Here is a 16619-nt window from a genome sequence, read left to right as displayed (position 1 = left end):
ATAGTATGTCGCACACGATGGTACCACGCACAGGTCACACAGACCCATGGTGTTCGTCACAGTGGTACTAATCAAAGGCAATGTAAACCGACGGTGTATCGCACATTATGATACCACCCACAGGCAACACAAACCCGTGGTTTCCTGCACATAAGGGTACTACACTCAGGTAACACAGATCTATGGTGTTCCTCATGTAATGGTACGGACATAGCGTTGAAAGTGTTAACCTTGGTTTAATGTAGATAAATAACTAAATAAATATCACAAGATGGAAAAATGGCAAAACGCGGCAAATATTTTGTAACAGTATTTATGGCCAGAGTAAGTAGCCTATATAATAAGAAATAACTGTGTGTTTGCATCTTCTTTTCACTTACTGATGCTATGTACTTGTTCTGAACTTACTTGCTCAAAGCTGGTACGAGGATCTGAGTGAGAATGTGAGGTCCCAGAGTATTGGTAGCAAAATTCTTCTCTAGACCATCCTCGTCAGTCTCTCTGCTACTTACCATGCAGCCAGCATTGTTCACCTGCAAACAAGCAGACATACAATACTGAACTACTATTTAGACAAGAACAAGAATAATCCTTTTCTTCTGTACAAGAGTACACGGTCATTTCTACAGTCCTGATTAAATCAATTAGTCTGTTAAGAAGAAAGCCATACTTTCGGGTGTCAACTCAGTCACATGTATCTTAAAAGCTTTTCTGTCTGCTGAACACACAAGTTGAATATAAATACAGTATTATACTACAACATACCTGTAAAAAAACCAACCCATTATTAAATAAGTTCTCCAAAACTTAATGTACCGTACCGTCCTCACCACTAAAGAGACGATCTTTAAATAAATTATCATGTATCACTCAAATAATGTTTCACAAGGTCTCTCCAATTAAAAAAAAAGAGATGATTTATAATAATAGTAATGATAGTAACAAAATTTACCTTGTCCTCACCATATTCTGAAGAGGCAGTTTGTCAACTCCTACTTTTCGAACTTTGCTACATGACGCTAGAAAGCCTGTGAACTTTCTAATTATGTGAACGATCGTTACGTATCAAGATGGTGGATATGCAGCGATGGAATGATGGTGATGCTTGTTGTTTAAAGCAGCCTAACATCTAGGTCATCGGCCCCTATTGGCACAAAATGAGACAAAATGTAATGACAATTTAAAAGTCCAAAATCATCCACTGACCAGAATTCAAAACGTGATGACGAAGGATGAATGTGAATTAAAAAAAAAAAAAAAAATCAGTGGATCTGATCCGCAATGCCTTACATTCACAGAAACTTAATATAAGAACATTTATTTTAACTTCAACCTATTCAATACAGTACAAGATGTTAACGTATTAGTTAAACATCGTTAAAATAGTTGAGACATGTTTCGCCCCTTCTGTGGGGCATTATCAGTCATAACAATACCTCAAAATTCTACCAGACATCCGGTTGGAAACTATAAAAATATGTTGCATGAGTGAATACATTCGAAAACATTTACAAGATCTTATCATTAACAAAATATCAAATTGATTTAAAAATGTAATACTAGTGAACACGTTGGTGAATTTTCACTTAAAACAAGGCCGTCACATGTACAGTATTGACAATAGTGGTAGTTTAAAGTCTTATTCGATGGTAAGTTCGAAGACAATTTAAAATTTTATACAAATATTGTGAATGAGTGCAGAATACATATAATTACAATTGCTGTACACGTATTTTACATTGTAAAATGTTGTGGAAAAGCATTCCAAATTTGTATTAGTTTCCATAAAATAACAATACTGTACATATGACAACCTTGTTTTAAGTGAAAATTCACCAACGTGTTCACTAGTATTACATTTTTTTAATCAATTTGATATTTTGTTAATGATAAGATCTTGTAAATGTTTTTTAATGTATTCACTCATGCAATATATTTTTATAATTTCCAACCAGACGTCTGGTAGAATTTTGAGGTATTGATATGACTGATGATGCCCCACAGAAAGGGTGAAACATGTCTCAACTATTTTAACGATGTTTAACTAATATGTTAACATCTTGTACTGTATTGAATAGGCTGAAGTTAAAATAAATTTTTTATATTATATTAAGATTCTTTCAATACGGAGAAAATGATTTTCATTACTTGTAATTCCCAGAAACTATCGTAAAACAGTAGTATTACTGACCAAGGGACTGCTTCTATAGCACAATACTGAATCGATGATACTTTTAGTCTAAAGGGGTCCAAAATTCAAGTCATCGACCCGTCATAATGGTACTTATCGCTAGAAAAGTAGAACAATGGTATTTGTCATGTTGTGGTACTAATCAAAAGTAGCGTAAAGTCGCGGTATTCCACACATTATGGTAGTACTCACAGCTAATGAAATTTGCACATGTAACACAGACCTATAGTGTTTCTCACACTGCAGCGCCACTTACAGGCAACGCAAACCTACGGTGCTCATCACGTAAGTGTATTAACCACAGGGACTCGTACTATCTCGTGGTGTTCCTCACATAGTGGGTACTAATCATAGGCAAGCCAGAACCATGGTGTCGCTCATATAGTGCTACTAATCACAAACCTATTTGGTACCCAACATAGTGGTACTTCGCGCAAGTAAAAGCGACCCAGGGTGGTTCCACATTTATAAAGCATTTTAGCATGCATTTTGAGTAAATTGAATATTTTATCACGTCTGCATTAAGAGAGTGGTTTACAGGTGTAACACTGCTAATATTCTGTTCTACTCACCAAAACATCCAGCTTATCATTTGCTGCCAAGAACTCATTAGCAAATTTGGTTACACTCCTCGGCTGTGCCATATCTACGATGTGAACATGAATGTCCTGTAAAAGAAAAAAAATGCTTTACACTTAAATAACAAAGTTTGTTACACCGGACAGAATATTTTACTACAAGCACCATCTGATAAATGTGCCCGATGAAGTAGAAGTAAGCAGCAATATTGATGCGACGTCTATAAAATCAGGCTACGTACATTCAAAGTGGACTGCAACGATACTGTATACTTACATTCAGGCTTAGAAGGAGAGGTGTCCATCTGCTTTTCTAGAAAAGTGTTCAAATTTTGAGGATTTGAACTTCATTTAAAAACATGTTAACCCTGTTGGAGTGTTTTTTGCCAACGGCCTTATTTTGTTCAAAATTTAACATTTAAAATCTATTCTCAAACTTTTGTAGTCTTATTCCCACAGATATTTCTAACTTGTCTCCGTGGCATAGTCGCTACCTCATTGGCGTAGGGAATTGAAGTTTCCGAGTTAGAATCTAACCGATTTTTTAATTTTTCTTTTAATTTAATGTTTTTGGTACAATATTTAATTTTTAGATTATTGTTTACATTATTTGCAATATTTGTCACATTTTCACTGTTCGTCTTGAACTTCACTAACAAATAAAACTTACAAGTTTAAGCGACAAGGACGAATAATGATTTAAATATCACAAACAACTCTAAAACAAAAGAGACCACAGCAAATAAATTATTGATAAAATTAGATATATACCAGTAAGAAGCCTACATGGCTCAGGCGGCAGCGCGCCGGCCTCTCGCCATTCTGCTGCGTGGTTTAAATCCCGGTCACCCCATGTGAGATTTGTGCTGGACAAAGCGGAGGCGAGACAGTTTTTTCTGCAGGTACTCTGGTTTTCCCTGTTATCTTTCATTCCAGCAACACTCTCCAATATCATTTCATTTCATCTGTCAGTCATTAATCATCTCCCCAGAGGAGTGTGACATGCTTCGGCAGCCGGTACAATTGCTATCCTCGCCGCTAGATGGGGGACTTCATTCCATTCTTGACCCGGTCAAATGACTGGAAACAGGCTGTGGATTTTCATTTTCATGTATCAGTAAAAAAAGAAAGTGCTCACCAAGGGCAGACTTGAAATCGCAACCTTCAGGTCTCAACGCCAATGCGCTAGCGACTAAGCCACGGAGGCAATTTAGAAATATCTGCCGGAATAAGATTACAAAAGTTTGGGGATAGATTTTAAACGTCAAATTTTGAACAAAATACGGACCATTGGCAAAAACGCTCGAACAGGGTTCAAATATTTTTTAAAGAAGGGCAAATTCTCAAATTTGAACAGTTTTGTAGAAAACCACATGGGGACCTCCCCTTGTTAGCGTAGAACTATAGAAGCAAAGAATTGATCTGAATGGTTTAGGTACCATTTGACTGGAAGTGGGGGACTGACATTCCGATCACCATTCTGTACTTACCTCTGCTGCACACCTGATTGGGGTCAATTTCTTGTTGTAGGTTTTCCTAACTAGTCTCGTCCATTTGGTGCTATAGAGATAAGTACACCAGATGATGGGTCCACCCTGTCAATATTTCATACAGATTCAATTCTTAAGAAAAGTATTTATTAAATAGATCCACCTGTCATGCTAATTATTTTCATTTAAAAAGAACTTTAATACTATCAAACCGTAGTAAGAGCTGTCAGTGGAGAGATGGCGTGGAATTACACCAGTAGATGAATAAGTTTGAGAGGTGTCTTTAAAAATAGGAAAGGTCACAATATGAAGATTAAGTTGGAATTCAAGAGAATAAATATTTGTATATAGGAACTGGAGTTAAGGAGATGTTCAATAAATTTCCACTTTCTTTGTAATCATTTAAGAAAAGGCTAGGAAAACAACAGATAGGGAATCTGCCACCTGCGCGACTGTCCTAAATGCAGATCAGTAGTGATTGATTGTGTATTTTTGTAAATAATGTTTCACTTTTTTAACCCAACGAGCGCTACACCCGTCTAAAGACGGTTTATAATACCAATATAAATGGTCCGTTATTGGACATTATAAATTTTCCAGCTAACTCGTTCTTGGTTGCCAGCGTTTCGCCCTCGTGTGCTAGGGTGGGCTCATCAGTTGGTACCTAGCACACCTACCAAGACGCTGGATAGTGCATACCGTGGAGGCCACTGCGTAGGCTAACTGGAGCCACCGGCAGTGCCAATGCACTAAGAGACTTTGTCTCACTAAAAGTTGATGCCTGCTTGGCCATCAGATGATATAGATGTTGATTCCCATAGGGAATCTGAAATATTTGTCCTGAATGAGTAAATTTATAATACCAATATAAATGGTCCGTTATTGGACATTGGACATAGTGCATTGGCACTGCCGGTGGCTCCAGTTAGCCTACGCAGTGGCCTCCACGGTATGCACTAGCTAGCGTATTGGTAGGTGTGCTAGGTACCAACTGATGAGCCCACCCTAGCACACGAGGGCGAAACGCTGGCAACCAAGAATGAGTTAGCTGGAAAATTTATAATGTCCAATAACGGACCACTTATATTGGTATTATAAATTTACTCATTCAGGACAAATATTTCAGATTCCCTATGGGAATCAACATCTATATCATAAAGACGGTTTCCCGGTTCACTCTTGAGTGCCAATTCAATCTGTGGCATGTTCTGCCATCTGTTGGGCATTATGTAGAACTAATTGAGAATGGCTTATAGTTTTGGGAAGTAACTTACAGACCTTTTTGTAAACGTCTGTGGAGCTCATCTGTGACGTAAACAAGCATGGCAAAATAACAAGGTAGTTGCTCTCGCAGTGATGTTATTTCGGATCAAAGAATCTTTCAGTTATTAACCACAGTGGAAAGTGATTGTGAAGATGATGATTTTAATGAATTGTTAAGAGATTTTGAAAGCGAGAGTGATACAGTGTGTGCTGAAAATATTGTAAGTGCTGAAGATGCCACTACAAGTCAGAAATAGTAGAGTGGCATCTTCGCATTGCTTTACTTGCTTTTCAATGAAGAAATCACCAGATCATTCTCAAACACACAAACCATTGAGCAACATCTAAAAACGTGGACACTTGTTTTTTAACGTGTGTTTTTTACTATGTACGTTTTTTTTTTGCTAGTTGCTTTATGTTGCTCCGACACAGATAGGTCTTATGGCGACGATGGGACAGGGAAGGGCTAGGAGTGGAAGGAAGCAGCCGTGGTCTTAATTAAGGTACAGCCCCAGCATTTGCCTGGTGTGAAAATGAGAAACCACGGAAAACCATTTTCAGGGCTGCCGACAGTGGGGTTCGAACCTACTATCTCCCGAATACTGGATACTGGCCGCACTTAAACGACTGCAGCTATCGAGCTCGGTATGTATGTTTTTAATAGTGTATCTCTGTAAATAACGTTTCACTTTTGTTGAAGTGTTTATATCAAATTATGATTATAGCTGAAGATGGCCAAAGTTGAAGGCTGAAACATGTCCTAGTATCTTAAATGAATTGTTAATATAGTAAACATGACCAGTATTGAATAGATCTATCTATTTAATAAATTCTTTTTTAAGAATTGAATCTCCTTCCATTATTTTGTCAATACAGAACAATTATGAAAATTATAAGTTATCCTGTCAACAATTATTATAACCTTGTTATTTAATCACTTATCGATCGTGCATGTTTCGAGAAATGGCCATTCTCTTCATCAGGTCATAAGCAAAATATTCTTATTATCTAAGATGTTTTAACATTAATTACAATTAAAACATCAACTGTTAATACAGAACAATTATGAAAATTATAAGTTATCCTGTCAACATTTATTATAACGTTGTTATTTAATCACTTATCGATCGTGCATGTTTCGAGAAATGGCCGTTCTGTTCATCAGGTCATAAGCAAAATATTATTATCTAAGATGTTTTAACATTAATTACAATTAAAACGTCAATTGCTAAAGATCTTAACAGTTGAAGTTTCTCAATATTCGCTAAAAGTTGCTGCATCTGTTCTTGCCTTAATGCTGAACTCATTTTAAATTTTTTTATAAAATGGCACCATTATTATATGAATGAAGTCCAATGTTGAAAATTTATTCAAAACTATGTATGGTCTTGACTGCTTGAAGTTATTAAAAAATTAGTAGTCCACCTATAATGATAAAATGATCTTCTCCTTCACATTTTTGGCTATCTGTGTCTTATATTAAAAATGTTCTGCCCCTTTTTATATGCTTCAGTAGAGAAACCTCATTCTATGACAAATTTTAGCGCAATTTAAACAGAACTGATTCTGTAATCCTGCTGTGTCTGAAATATGATGAGTGTGCTGGGTAAACATTCTTCTTATTTCTAAAGAAGAAAATCTTTGTTAAAAATCTCATAATTGAAATCAGGTTCTAATATTCCATAATACTGCAATGATGGAAAAACTTGCTTAATGTAGCAAGGCAGTATGTGTTACTTCACTCTTCGGCCAAGCGCGTACTAACAGCAAGTCTAAGTGTACAAAGAACTACTGGTGGGGAAGGTAGGAGAGATAAACACAAGAGTGTACAAACCGCTCTTAGAAAAGGGAGAAAGGGCGTCAGTCACTTTCCACCTAGAAACAACAATGAACACCTCGATGAGAGTCTCAGTTGGTCCACCATAACTACACTGTCTTTCACATAATCTAACAGAGAATGCATGGTATTTGTACTCTGTGCCACGGCACCTGCCTCAGCCGAACTCTGTCACGCACGGCCGTCCTGCTTTAAGCGTGTGTACAAACTTGTAATGAAATTTTACCTTATAAAAGATGATGGAAATGTCGTCCTTCCTGGGTTATACAGACATTGTATCTGGTACCACATTCTGGCTGACACGAGTGAGTTCTGCCACTGTAATGTTCCCGATTTCATTCGTAATGTTTTCTTTCAGTTCCTCCAATGTGTGAGGATTTGTTGATTTTTTTTTTCAGTTTACCCCACAAGTAAAAATCACACACTCTTAGATCTGGAGAACGAGGGTAAAATAGACCAGCACTAATCACTGTTCGCAAACACTTCCGAGATCGTAAGACGGGAATCTTCTACTGTATGAGCAGAGGCTGAATATTGTTGAAACCACCCACATGATTTTTCTTCTTCTGTTAGCTAATGGAAGAATGGCATCAAAATGTCATCCTGGTACTTCTCTGCATTTACTGTTGTCACAAAAAATAGGCCCAAAAAATTATTCACCCTGTACTAACAGCACACCAAACTCCATTCCTATCATAATGAGTGACTTCACAAACCCCATTAGGATTTTCTGCACACCAATAGCGAGAGTTATGTCTGTTCACACGACCATTCAGATGAAACCAGAATGAAAATATGGTGTTGCAACGGTAACTGTCTCAGCAGGTTAACAGCTGAGACTTAGACTGGCAACTGATGCTTGCCAGATCAAACACGTGCAGGCTGCCTGCATACGGTGAGTAAAAACACCACTTCGCCGGTCTTAGTTTAGTACAATTTACAAACTTCATCATATAGATCCGTATTGATACCGTTAAAACTAAGGAAAAATGTTATGTTTTGGTCCACCCAATCAATACATATCCTAATACCTAATATTTAATGTTTTTTAATTAAATAGTTTTTCACTTGTAAAGTGATGTGTGGACCAAAACCTAACAATGTTTCTTAGTTTGGTCTTAGTTTATATGAGACCCTGTACGTGACCGTACTTCTCATCACTAGATTGCGTGCAAAAGCATGGATTAAATTCCAAATCTCTCCACAGTGCTCATATCGAGCGAGGACATATGCCGCTGTTAATGGGGATCCGTCCGTCGGATGGGGACGTTAAGCCTTGAGTAGACCCCTTGGTGGTATTTGACAGGAGTAGGCTATGTGCTGGCACCGGGTTTCACCCTCTTATCTTCCTGCTATCACATATCATGTCATTCATTTCATCTCATTCTGATGAGGTTGCCGCCGGGAAGGGCATAAAAACCACCACGACAGATTCATCTCACCTCACATCTGACCAGGTACAGAAACAGAACAAAGGTTGGACAGACAAACAAACCAACCCTATATGTGACCGCAGATTACTCTCCTCTTTCTCATAGCTGTTTTTTTTTTTCCTCTCTAGTGGTTTAATGTCGCACTAACGCACCGAGGATTTTTGGCGATGCAAGGATGGGAAAGAGCTACAATTAAGAAGATAGTGGCTGTGACCCTAACATTTGCCTGGAGTGAATATGGGAAAAGAGTTTTAAAGACTTTTGACCATCAAATTCATTCCTAAATTAGTCTATCTCCTCACACCTTCAAGCCATTGTTCCCATCTACTTGAACGAGCAATCATTCTCACTACTTTCAAGTCCAATGATCTGCAGCAGAGCTGCAATACCTGGCTACTAGTGCTCTCCATGATCTCGTTCTTGGCTACTTCGGCATTCTGAGGATTGCGGCACACCATGTGAACTGTTCCGCCCCTCTTGGCAACCTCGGTGGCAACACAGCGACCTATTCCACTGTTAGCACCTGAAACATAAAACACTTCATGTCAGTGGTAGGTCTGCAAATGGTGATTTCTAAATGCAAGGATGTAAATGAGAGTTTTTCCTGGAGTGACTTGTGTTACGTTTCGTGCGTGTCTAACGCGTGCATATCGGCCCGTATTTGCAAGCACATTCCGAGTATGTGACTACATAGAAACAGACTCTGCGAACTATTTCAGATTCAACTTTGCCAAACAAAATCATTCCCACCCAGATATGTCAAATGTTGCACTACTGTATTCACAAAATCGCTCCATTACCGAGTCCAAGTTAAAATATGAATAAAGGATAGAGGGAAACAAAAATAAATAGTAGTTATACTGGAAGCCTGTTCTTCTTTATAAGATGTATATGTTATTTAGTGCTCCTCATAGTTGTCAAATGTACGAGGGAAATCCCAAAAATAAGGTCTCCTATTTTTTTATAAATACAGAACTCTGTTCCTGTGGCTGTTGGTCACAATATTGTGAAGTGTGTTTCCCGCGCTGAGGCACTCAGTCTTGGCTTGCAGCCGTCGAGAATAGAGCTCCCGTTGGATGTTACCGCCAAGTACGAAGTGCGCGTAGTTATTCGGTTTTTTAACGCAAAAGGTACCGAATCGATTGAAATCCATCGCCAATTGATGGAAATGTATAGTGAGTTGTGCATGGATGTCAAAAATGTTCGTAAGTGGTGAAGAGAGTTTGCCACCGGTCGGACGGAAATTCACGACGAACAAAGGAGCGGGAGACCAGTAAATTTCCATCGAGAAAGTCATGAAGGTTGAGCAAATCATGCGTGAAGATCAGGGGATCACCCTGGATGATCTCTGCACTTTGGTTCCTGTGGTTTCCCGAAGCACCGCTCACAGAATTTTAACAGAAAAGTTGAAATACCGGAAGACCACATGCGGCAACGAGTTGATTCTTCCCGCGCATTTCTTCAACGCTTTATACCCAAACAGGACAACCTTTTGGACTCAATTGTCACGAGTGACAAAACCTCGGCGTTCCACTTTACACCTGAAACCAAGCAACAATCACACCAGTGGCGGCATCCCTCTTTGCCAAAGCTGCGGAAATTCAAGCAAACACAGTCTGCCGGTAAAGTCATGACAACAATGTTTTGGGATCGAAAAGGGGTATTGTTGGTTGACTTTATGCCTGCTGGGACCACAATTAATGCTGACAGGTAATGTGAGACCCTGAAAAAACTCAGGCGGGCAATTCAGAACCGGAGAAGAGGAATGTTGAGCAAGGGCGTAAACATTCTCCATGACAACAGTCGCCCGGCAAACTGTTGCTCTCCTGCAACAGTTTCAATTGAACATCATCACCCACCCACCCTACAGTCCTGACTTGGCACCCAGTAACTATCACTTGTTCCCTAAGTTGAAAGAACATTTGACTGGAACGCGATTCAGCACTGACGACGAGGTGAAAGATGAGGTTCACAACTTCCTGAACAGCATGGCAGCGAGCTGGTATGACATGGGCATACAAAAACTGTCACAGCGTCTATCAGAATGCATCGACCGAAATGGTGGTTATGTAGAAAAATAGCTGAATGTTCAAGCTGTAAAATGATGTAAACCATTGTAGAAATAAACAGGTCTATGTATTTATAAAGAAATAGGAGACCTTATTTTTTGGGATTACCTTTGTATTAAAATTGGGAAGTGGTTGCTTCCAGTAATGCGGTGTTTGAAGTTAACAGACAGTGTCATAACATCCTCCACATCGGGAAGATTACGTACATGACAAACCAAGAACAGCTAATAGAGCACATCAGATAATATTCCAATTGACAGTACTCAATTAACCTGATTTTATAATAACTTTAATACTACGTACAACCTCCAATTCTTTATCTCTGTACAACATAATGTACATTTTATATTTGAATAACTTCTTAACAAAAGTTTTTTAACAAAATTTGTATAAGACATTTGAACTTTACAGTTACCACAATAGTTAAGTAAAAACTGTGCATGAATCTTTTAACTGTCATAGCCTCAAGCATGAGAATGTGTACTATGTAATATTTTTAAGATTTCTTACACTGTGTCCAAAACTTTAATTAAGCACGATGTTGAGTGCAACATATGTACTTATAAAGTTAAAATCCACTGCAGATGGCCTAAAATAGGTTGAAATATGTTTCGCCAATGAATACTTGACCCCCTCATAGACAGACAAAGTCTTGTAAGTGTATAACATCTATTTATGAAAAACCAGGAGAGAGAAACTGCTTGATGTATTGAATTGCAATAAATATTTTACATACAAGGAACGTTCTCTTTCTTCATGCTGTAAGTGGCTACGAGACACATTCTGTTCTTTTTTTTCAACCAGCAAAAAACAAAGTTCTGGGTTACCCTTCAGAAGCGTTCATTCTTGAATGAACCAGTTCACGTTTCCTAAAATTCAGCTGCCGACAGACAGATACTCATTGAGGTCATTGTAGCCTTTCATGGAGGTGATTTAAACAATAATATAGGTTAATTTATTGTGGTACACTTGAAGCACAGTAACAGCACGTCAAGGTGAAGAACAGATTTTATGTAAAACTAAGAATTACTTACAAATCAGGTTTAGATATTACCATATTTACCTGAATAATCCGCGCACCCTAATTTTAGGAAGGCTCATTTTGAAAATAAATGAAATGAACTAAAATTCCTTCCATTGAAAGAGTAACGTAGGCATAAACAAATATTTCTTATCACTCCACAACGTCCACGTGGTCTTCACGCAAATATCACTGCTATGAAATATATTTTTCATGAAAATGAGCAAGTAGGCCTACTTAAATGACAGGTATTTCATTAATCTGAACTTGCAATAGGCTCAATTCCCTGTAGATGGGAAGATTCGTTGTCTCTTTCATCAATAGAATCCTCTCCTAAATTACTTACAGGTTCGTTACACTCCACGTCTAAAACACTTCTCGCCTATGATCTCTTTTTTACTGGACAATAACATGACCGGTGGTGGATAATTCTTTTTGTGCAATGTAAACACTGAAATAGACACACCGGCAAAATCTGATGTTAGTTTTGCAATACAGTAAAACCTTGTTAATTCAAAGTCTTTGTAATACAGAAATCGGACTTCCAATTACGTGATTTCGAATTAACAACCATCTTGTAATTCAGAAATGCCAACCCTCACCAGTTTTTGCGGATTTTGCTTTTCCGCGTACTGCCTGCTACGTGATATTGTGGCATTCCTTAAAATGCTGAATACAAAAGAATTATGATTACACTCTATTTTCAACTATGAAACACTATACACACACCAAAGCGAGTGAAAGTGCAGAAAGCTACCCCTGCATGTTCCGGAAGACGCGTTCTATCGCGACACAGATAAATTTTGAATTTAAATTACTCTGTAAAATACGGTACTATTAAAAAAAATGTAAAGTCAGTTTAGAATTAAAAGTCTGAACTGTTTTCAGTTTAAATATGGGGACAGATTTCCTCCATCTACGGTTCCACAAAGCATAACTGTACTCAGCATCGAAAACTAGGTGGGCTAGGAGTGTGTTGGCAACCTTGACGCAAATAAAACCCGCATCTCAATTTCGTGCCTCAAAATTTTTAAAACAAATATGCAGGGATTATTCGCATAAATATGGTATGTCACATAATTTTAAAAATAAATGTCCCTGTTTTTAGGAATTATTAGACCGATTATTTCAGAGGTATAAGTTAATATATCAGGTTTGCAATATTATTAATCAGCAGTGATGATTCTGCAACCAATTTTTAAAAAATTTGTCTATATAGCATTTCTTTTACTAATGACTGCAAATTTTGAGCTATTTTAGGTGGATTATTGTCCACTTCTCGTATACTTTCTCATCCAGCGCATGTTTTCTCCTTCCGTTCTCCATGGCAAACAGACAGGAACATACAATTTCTACTGATAGATTCGCAGTTTTTATTACTCAATATAGCAAACTGTAGCAAGTGGCGCTCCTGCCTATGAGTCCCAGAACACACTGAGCTGGTGTGTATCATCTGGTAAGGGTCCCAGCTCTGGGTTACGAGTGAAGACCTCAACGGCATCTACGGTGGAGAAGGTGGACTTCAGTACGTGGAGATGGCGGAAGAGGCAGCCCAGTACTCGAGGAATAGTATGAGTACGCTATTTATCAGGAGCATTTGCTTCTCATGTTGGCTGCAAGGGCATCTCTTCCCCATGTAAAGGGAGGACTGAATAATTGCTGGCAGTAGCTCTAAAATGCCTTTGAGAGTGGCGACCCCATCATTCCAATAGCCTAAAATGAGTACCATCAACCTGGCAGGAGCTGGACAAGGGGAAATTAAAATGATAACAGCAAATGTCAGCTGTTGGCATAATTTTAATGTGTCTAGTTTAAATAACCTGCTTACAGTTAAAACAGAAGTGTGTCCTATGTCCCAAACACATGTCATGTAATCTTTCTACCGCAACTTTATGCTGTGTGGTCATTTCCCATGACCTTCACTATACCACCTCACCGTACCCCTCTGATACCTGCAACCTACGCCCTGCCACCAACAATGCAGACTTAGGGCCGGTTGCATAAACTGTATGATCTTAGATCAGAGACGAAATTGATCTCAGTTCACGCTAAACTCTGATTTTATGTTGTATAAACGTTAATCTGAGATCAATTCGCATTGAACTAGGATTAAATTTGACTGGAGAAATTTTTCCGATTAAACTCTTTGATCTCAGTTCAAGGAGTTGTTTTCTATTTGAGATACAAGAAGAGCTGATTGTGAACATAATATTACTTGTGTTGTTACGATAAACATTTTTATCCTGACGTGTCATTAAACCACACAGGACCGAACGAGCTAGTGCAACTGGGCAATCACCCCTTCTTAATACTAATCGATTCTTCAGAAATGAATAAAAGAAAGAATGGCCACAAAGGCCGTGAAAATGAAAGACTCGGTAGGCTTCGCAAACCTAATACCGTCGGGATCAGCATAAAAGCGAGGGTTCACTGAGGGAAGTCGGATATCCGTTTTTCCTTCACCTGTATTCACCGCAAGAAAAGCATATGAAGAAATTCCAGTACATGCTGCAAATGATGTTCATTTATCGACAGTCAAGACCAATTCAATTCGACGTATATTATCCAAGGGGAAAAGCAATTTCGTATTTCATTTGTTAACAGTCACGGCCAGGTCAATGCACTATTTAAGTATTATCCAATGGGCAGAACTATTTCGTACTTCATTTGTTTTGCGGTGTTGCAACGTCCACTTTTCTGAACTCCGATTACATTTAAACTACACATGTGCAAACAGAGTTCAGTTTTGTACAACACGACAAAGTCGTAATCTCAGTTTATTATCAGAACTAGGTTCTAAATTGATCTCTGGTCAGTTGTCTTCACACAAACGGGCCTTAATGGACTTAATGCGGACAAAAAAGAGGCGAACATGAAAAGTAGCTGATCAATAGCGCGGCTGGAAGATTACAGCCTTGTCTACATCTTTTCCCCTGGTACTTGTCACATGCTTTCTCTAGATCTATGAAACTTAACCACGATATTCCTCTTATAGTATTTTTGAATTACATGATATATACTGAACAGCCCCCCTGTGGTTTTCATTCAATACCCAATGTACGTCTACTTTTTAGTCGTGTTTTTTAATTTGGGGTTGGGGGATAAGGCATGATGCTTTTACTGCTGGATGCCCTTCCCGATGCCAACCTCACTGGAGGAGCTAACAAACATGAAATGAATGAAAACGATTAAGAAGCTGGAAGGAACTGTCCCGCAATTTGTCTGGAACGTGAAAGATGGGAAACCACAGAAAACCATTCCCAGGACAGCTAATGGTTTGAACGCATTTGCTCCATAGCCAGTACCCAATGTATTGAAATTATCTCTAAGACAAAATCCTCAAATAACCCCAGGCAAGGGTGAATGGTACAGATTTTAAGTGAGACCAGACCAGGTTAAATATATGCATCCTTTTTGAAAATGAAAAGAATTCTCAGCCAAAAATTAAATAAAGTTCTGTGTTACCAATTACCTGTAATCATCACAACCTTTCCAGTACAGTCGATGTCCAGATCAGTCTCAGAGAAATTCTTGGATGCAACTTGGTAGCCACCCCTGGAAAAAGAAGTTACAAATAAATATGACATTCATTAGTGTTCTACTCTACATAGATGAGGACAAATAAGACAGGAATACAGTTTCAATGATCCCGTGCAGATTATCTGCCATATAAAAGAATGTCCTCCAAGCTCCTATAAAGGCAAATCCAGTGACTTTATGGAAGCAGGTCCCAATACAGAAGGCTAGCCTAAAAGTACCTGCTGCATCAATCCATCCAAGTGCAAGGACAATATAGTTTGCTCACATTTACAACACTGTCCGCATGAAACAAGCTTACTTCACATGTTAAACAGGGACCACTTGAGCAGCTGCTCTCAGTGCATACTGCCTCACCCCAACTAATGTTGAGAAGGTATAGCATCAAGCCCTGTTCGATGGCAAGTAACAGGAGATGGACAATCGCCGACCTCTGCATGGCTACCAAGCAATAAGACGTCTCAGATAATGGAAGAGTTTCGTGAACAGCATCAAAACCAAGCATTCTCAGGTACCAATATTTGATGTAAGTTACATTCACATTAAATACATCATCTTCAACCTTTACAACAAAAATTGACAATTCATGTGGTGAAAGTACAAAACACATACATGCGGGAATAAGCACTTCAAGCTTTAAATTTACGAACTGTTATGTAGATGTTCAGAATTTTAAAAATGTGGTTTTCTCGGTCAAAGGTTCTAAAATTCTAATGTTATCGATTTGGAATATTTCTTGATAAGATTACGGCAAGAATGACACTTTTTTTGGCATTAACAGATAATCTAATATTGATCAGTCCTATGATAGACTCACAAATATATGTACACTTAAAATATAACTTAGACGTCAAAATGTTCTTCCGGTAGAATTGCATTGTGTTAGTTCCTTGGTCATTGCTTGATGATGCATGCCGATTCTTTTTTCAAAGTGAATCTTTGTTGTAATGTAAGATAATGCTATTTGTTTTACGTCCCACTAACTACTCTCTTACAGTTTTCGGAGACGCCGAGGTGCTGGAATTTAGTCCCGCAGGAGTTCTTTTATGTGCCAGTAAATCTACCAACACGAGGCTGACGTATTTGAGCTCCTTCAAATACCACCGGACTGAGCTAGGATCGAACCTGCCAAGTTGGGGTCAGAAGGCCAGCGCCTTAACCGTCTGAGCCACTCAGCCCGGCATTTTTGTAATGTAAGAA

At 38.4% G+C, this 16619-nt stretch overlaps 1 protein-coding gene across 6 annotated transcripts in view; it reads right to left on the bottom strand.

Annotated features, from left to right (window-relative positions):
* LOC136885532 (dehydrogenase/reductase SDR family member 12) overlaps window positions 1–16619 on the bottom strand; it is a 49993-nt gene that overhangs the window by 14499 nt on the left and 18875 nt on the right. For all 6 annotated transcript variants that reach the window (XM_067158130.2, XM_067158133.2, XM_067158135.2 and 3 more), the window contains exons 3-6: window positions 15355–15437; window positions 9182–9315; window positions 2764–2859; window positions 409–533 (exon numbers count right to left, since the gene is read on the bottom strand). In XM_067158130.2, coding sequence (XP_067014231.2) covers window positions 409–533; window positions 2764–2859; window positions 9182–9315; window positions 15355–15437 — 438 coding nt within the window. The remainder of the gene's footprint in view (window positions 1–408; window positions 534–2763; window positions 2860–9181; window positions 9316–15354; window positions 15438–16619) is intronic.

The sequence above is a fragment of the Anabrus simplex genome, chromosome 14, assembly GCF_040414725.1.
Source record: "Anabrus simplex isolate iqAnaSimp1 chromosome 14, ASM4041472v1, whole genome shotgun sequence".
Taxonomy (NCBI): domain Eukaryota; kingdom Metazoa; phylum Arthropoda; class Insecta; order Orthoptera; family Tettigoniidae; genus Anabrus; species Anabrus simplex.
Note: the sequence above shows the minus strand (reverse complement) of the source record. Positions and strands in the feature narration are given on the sequence as shown.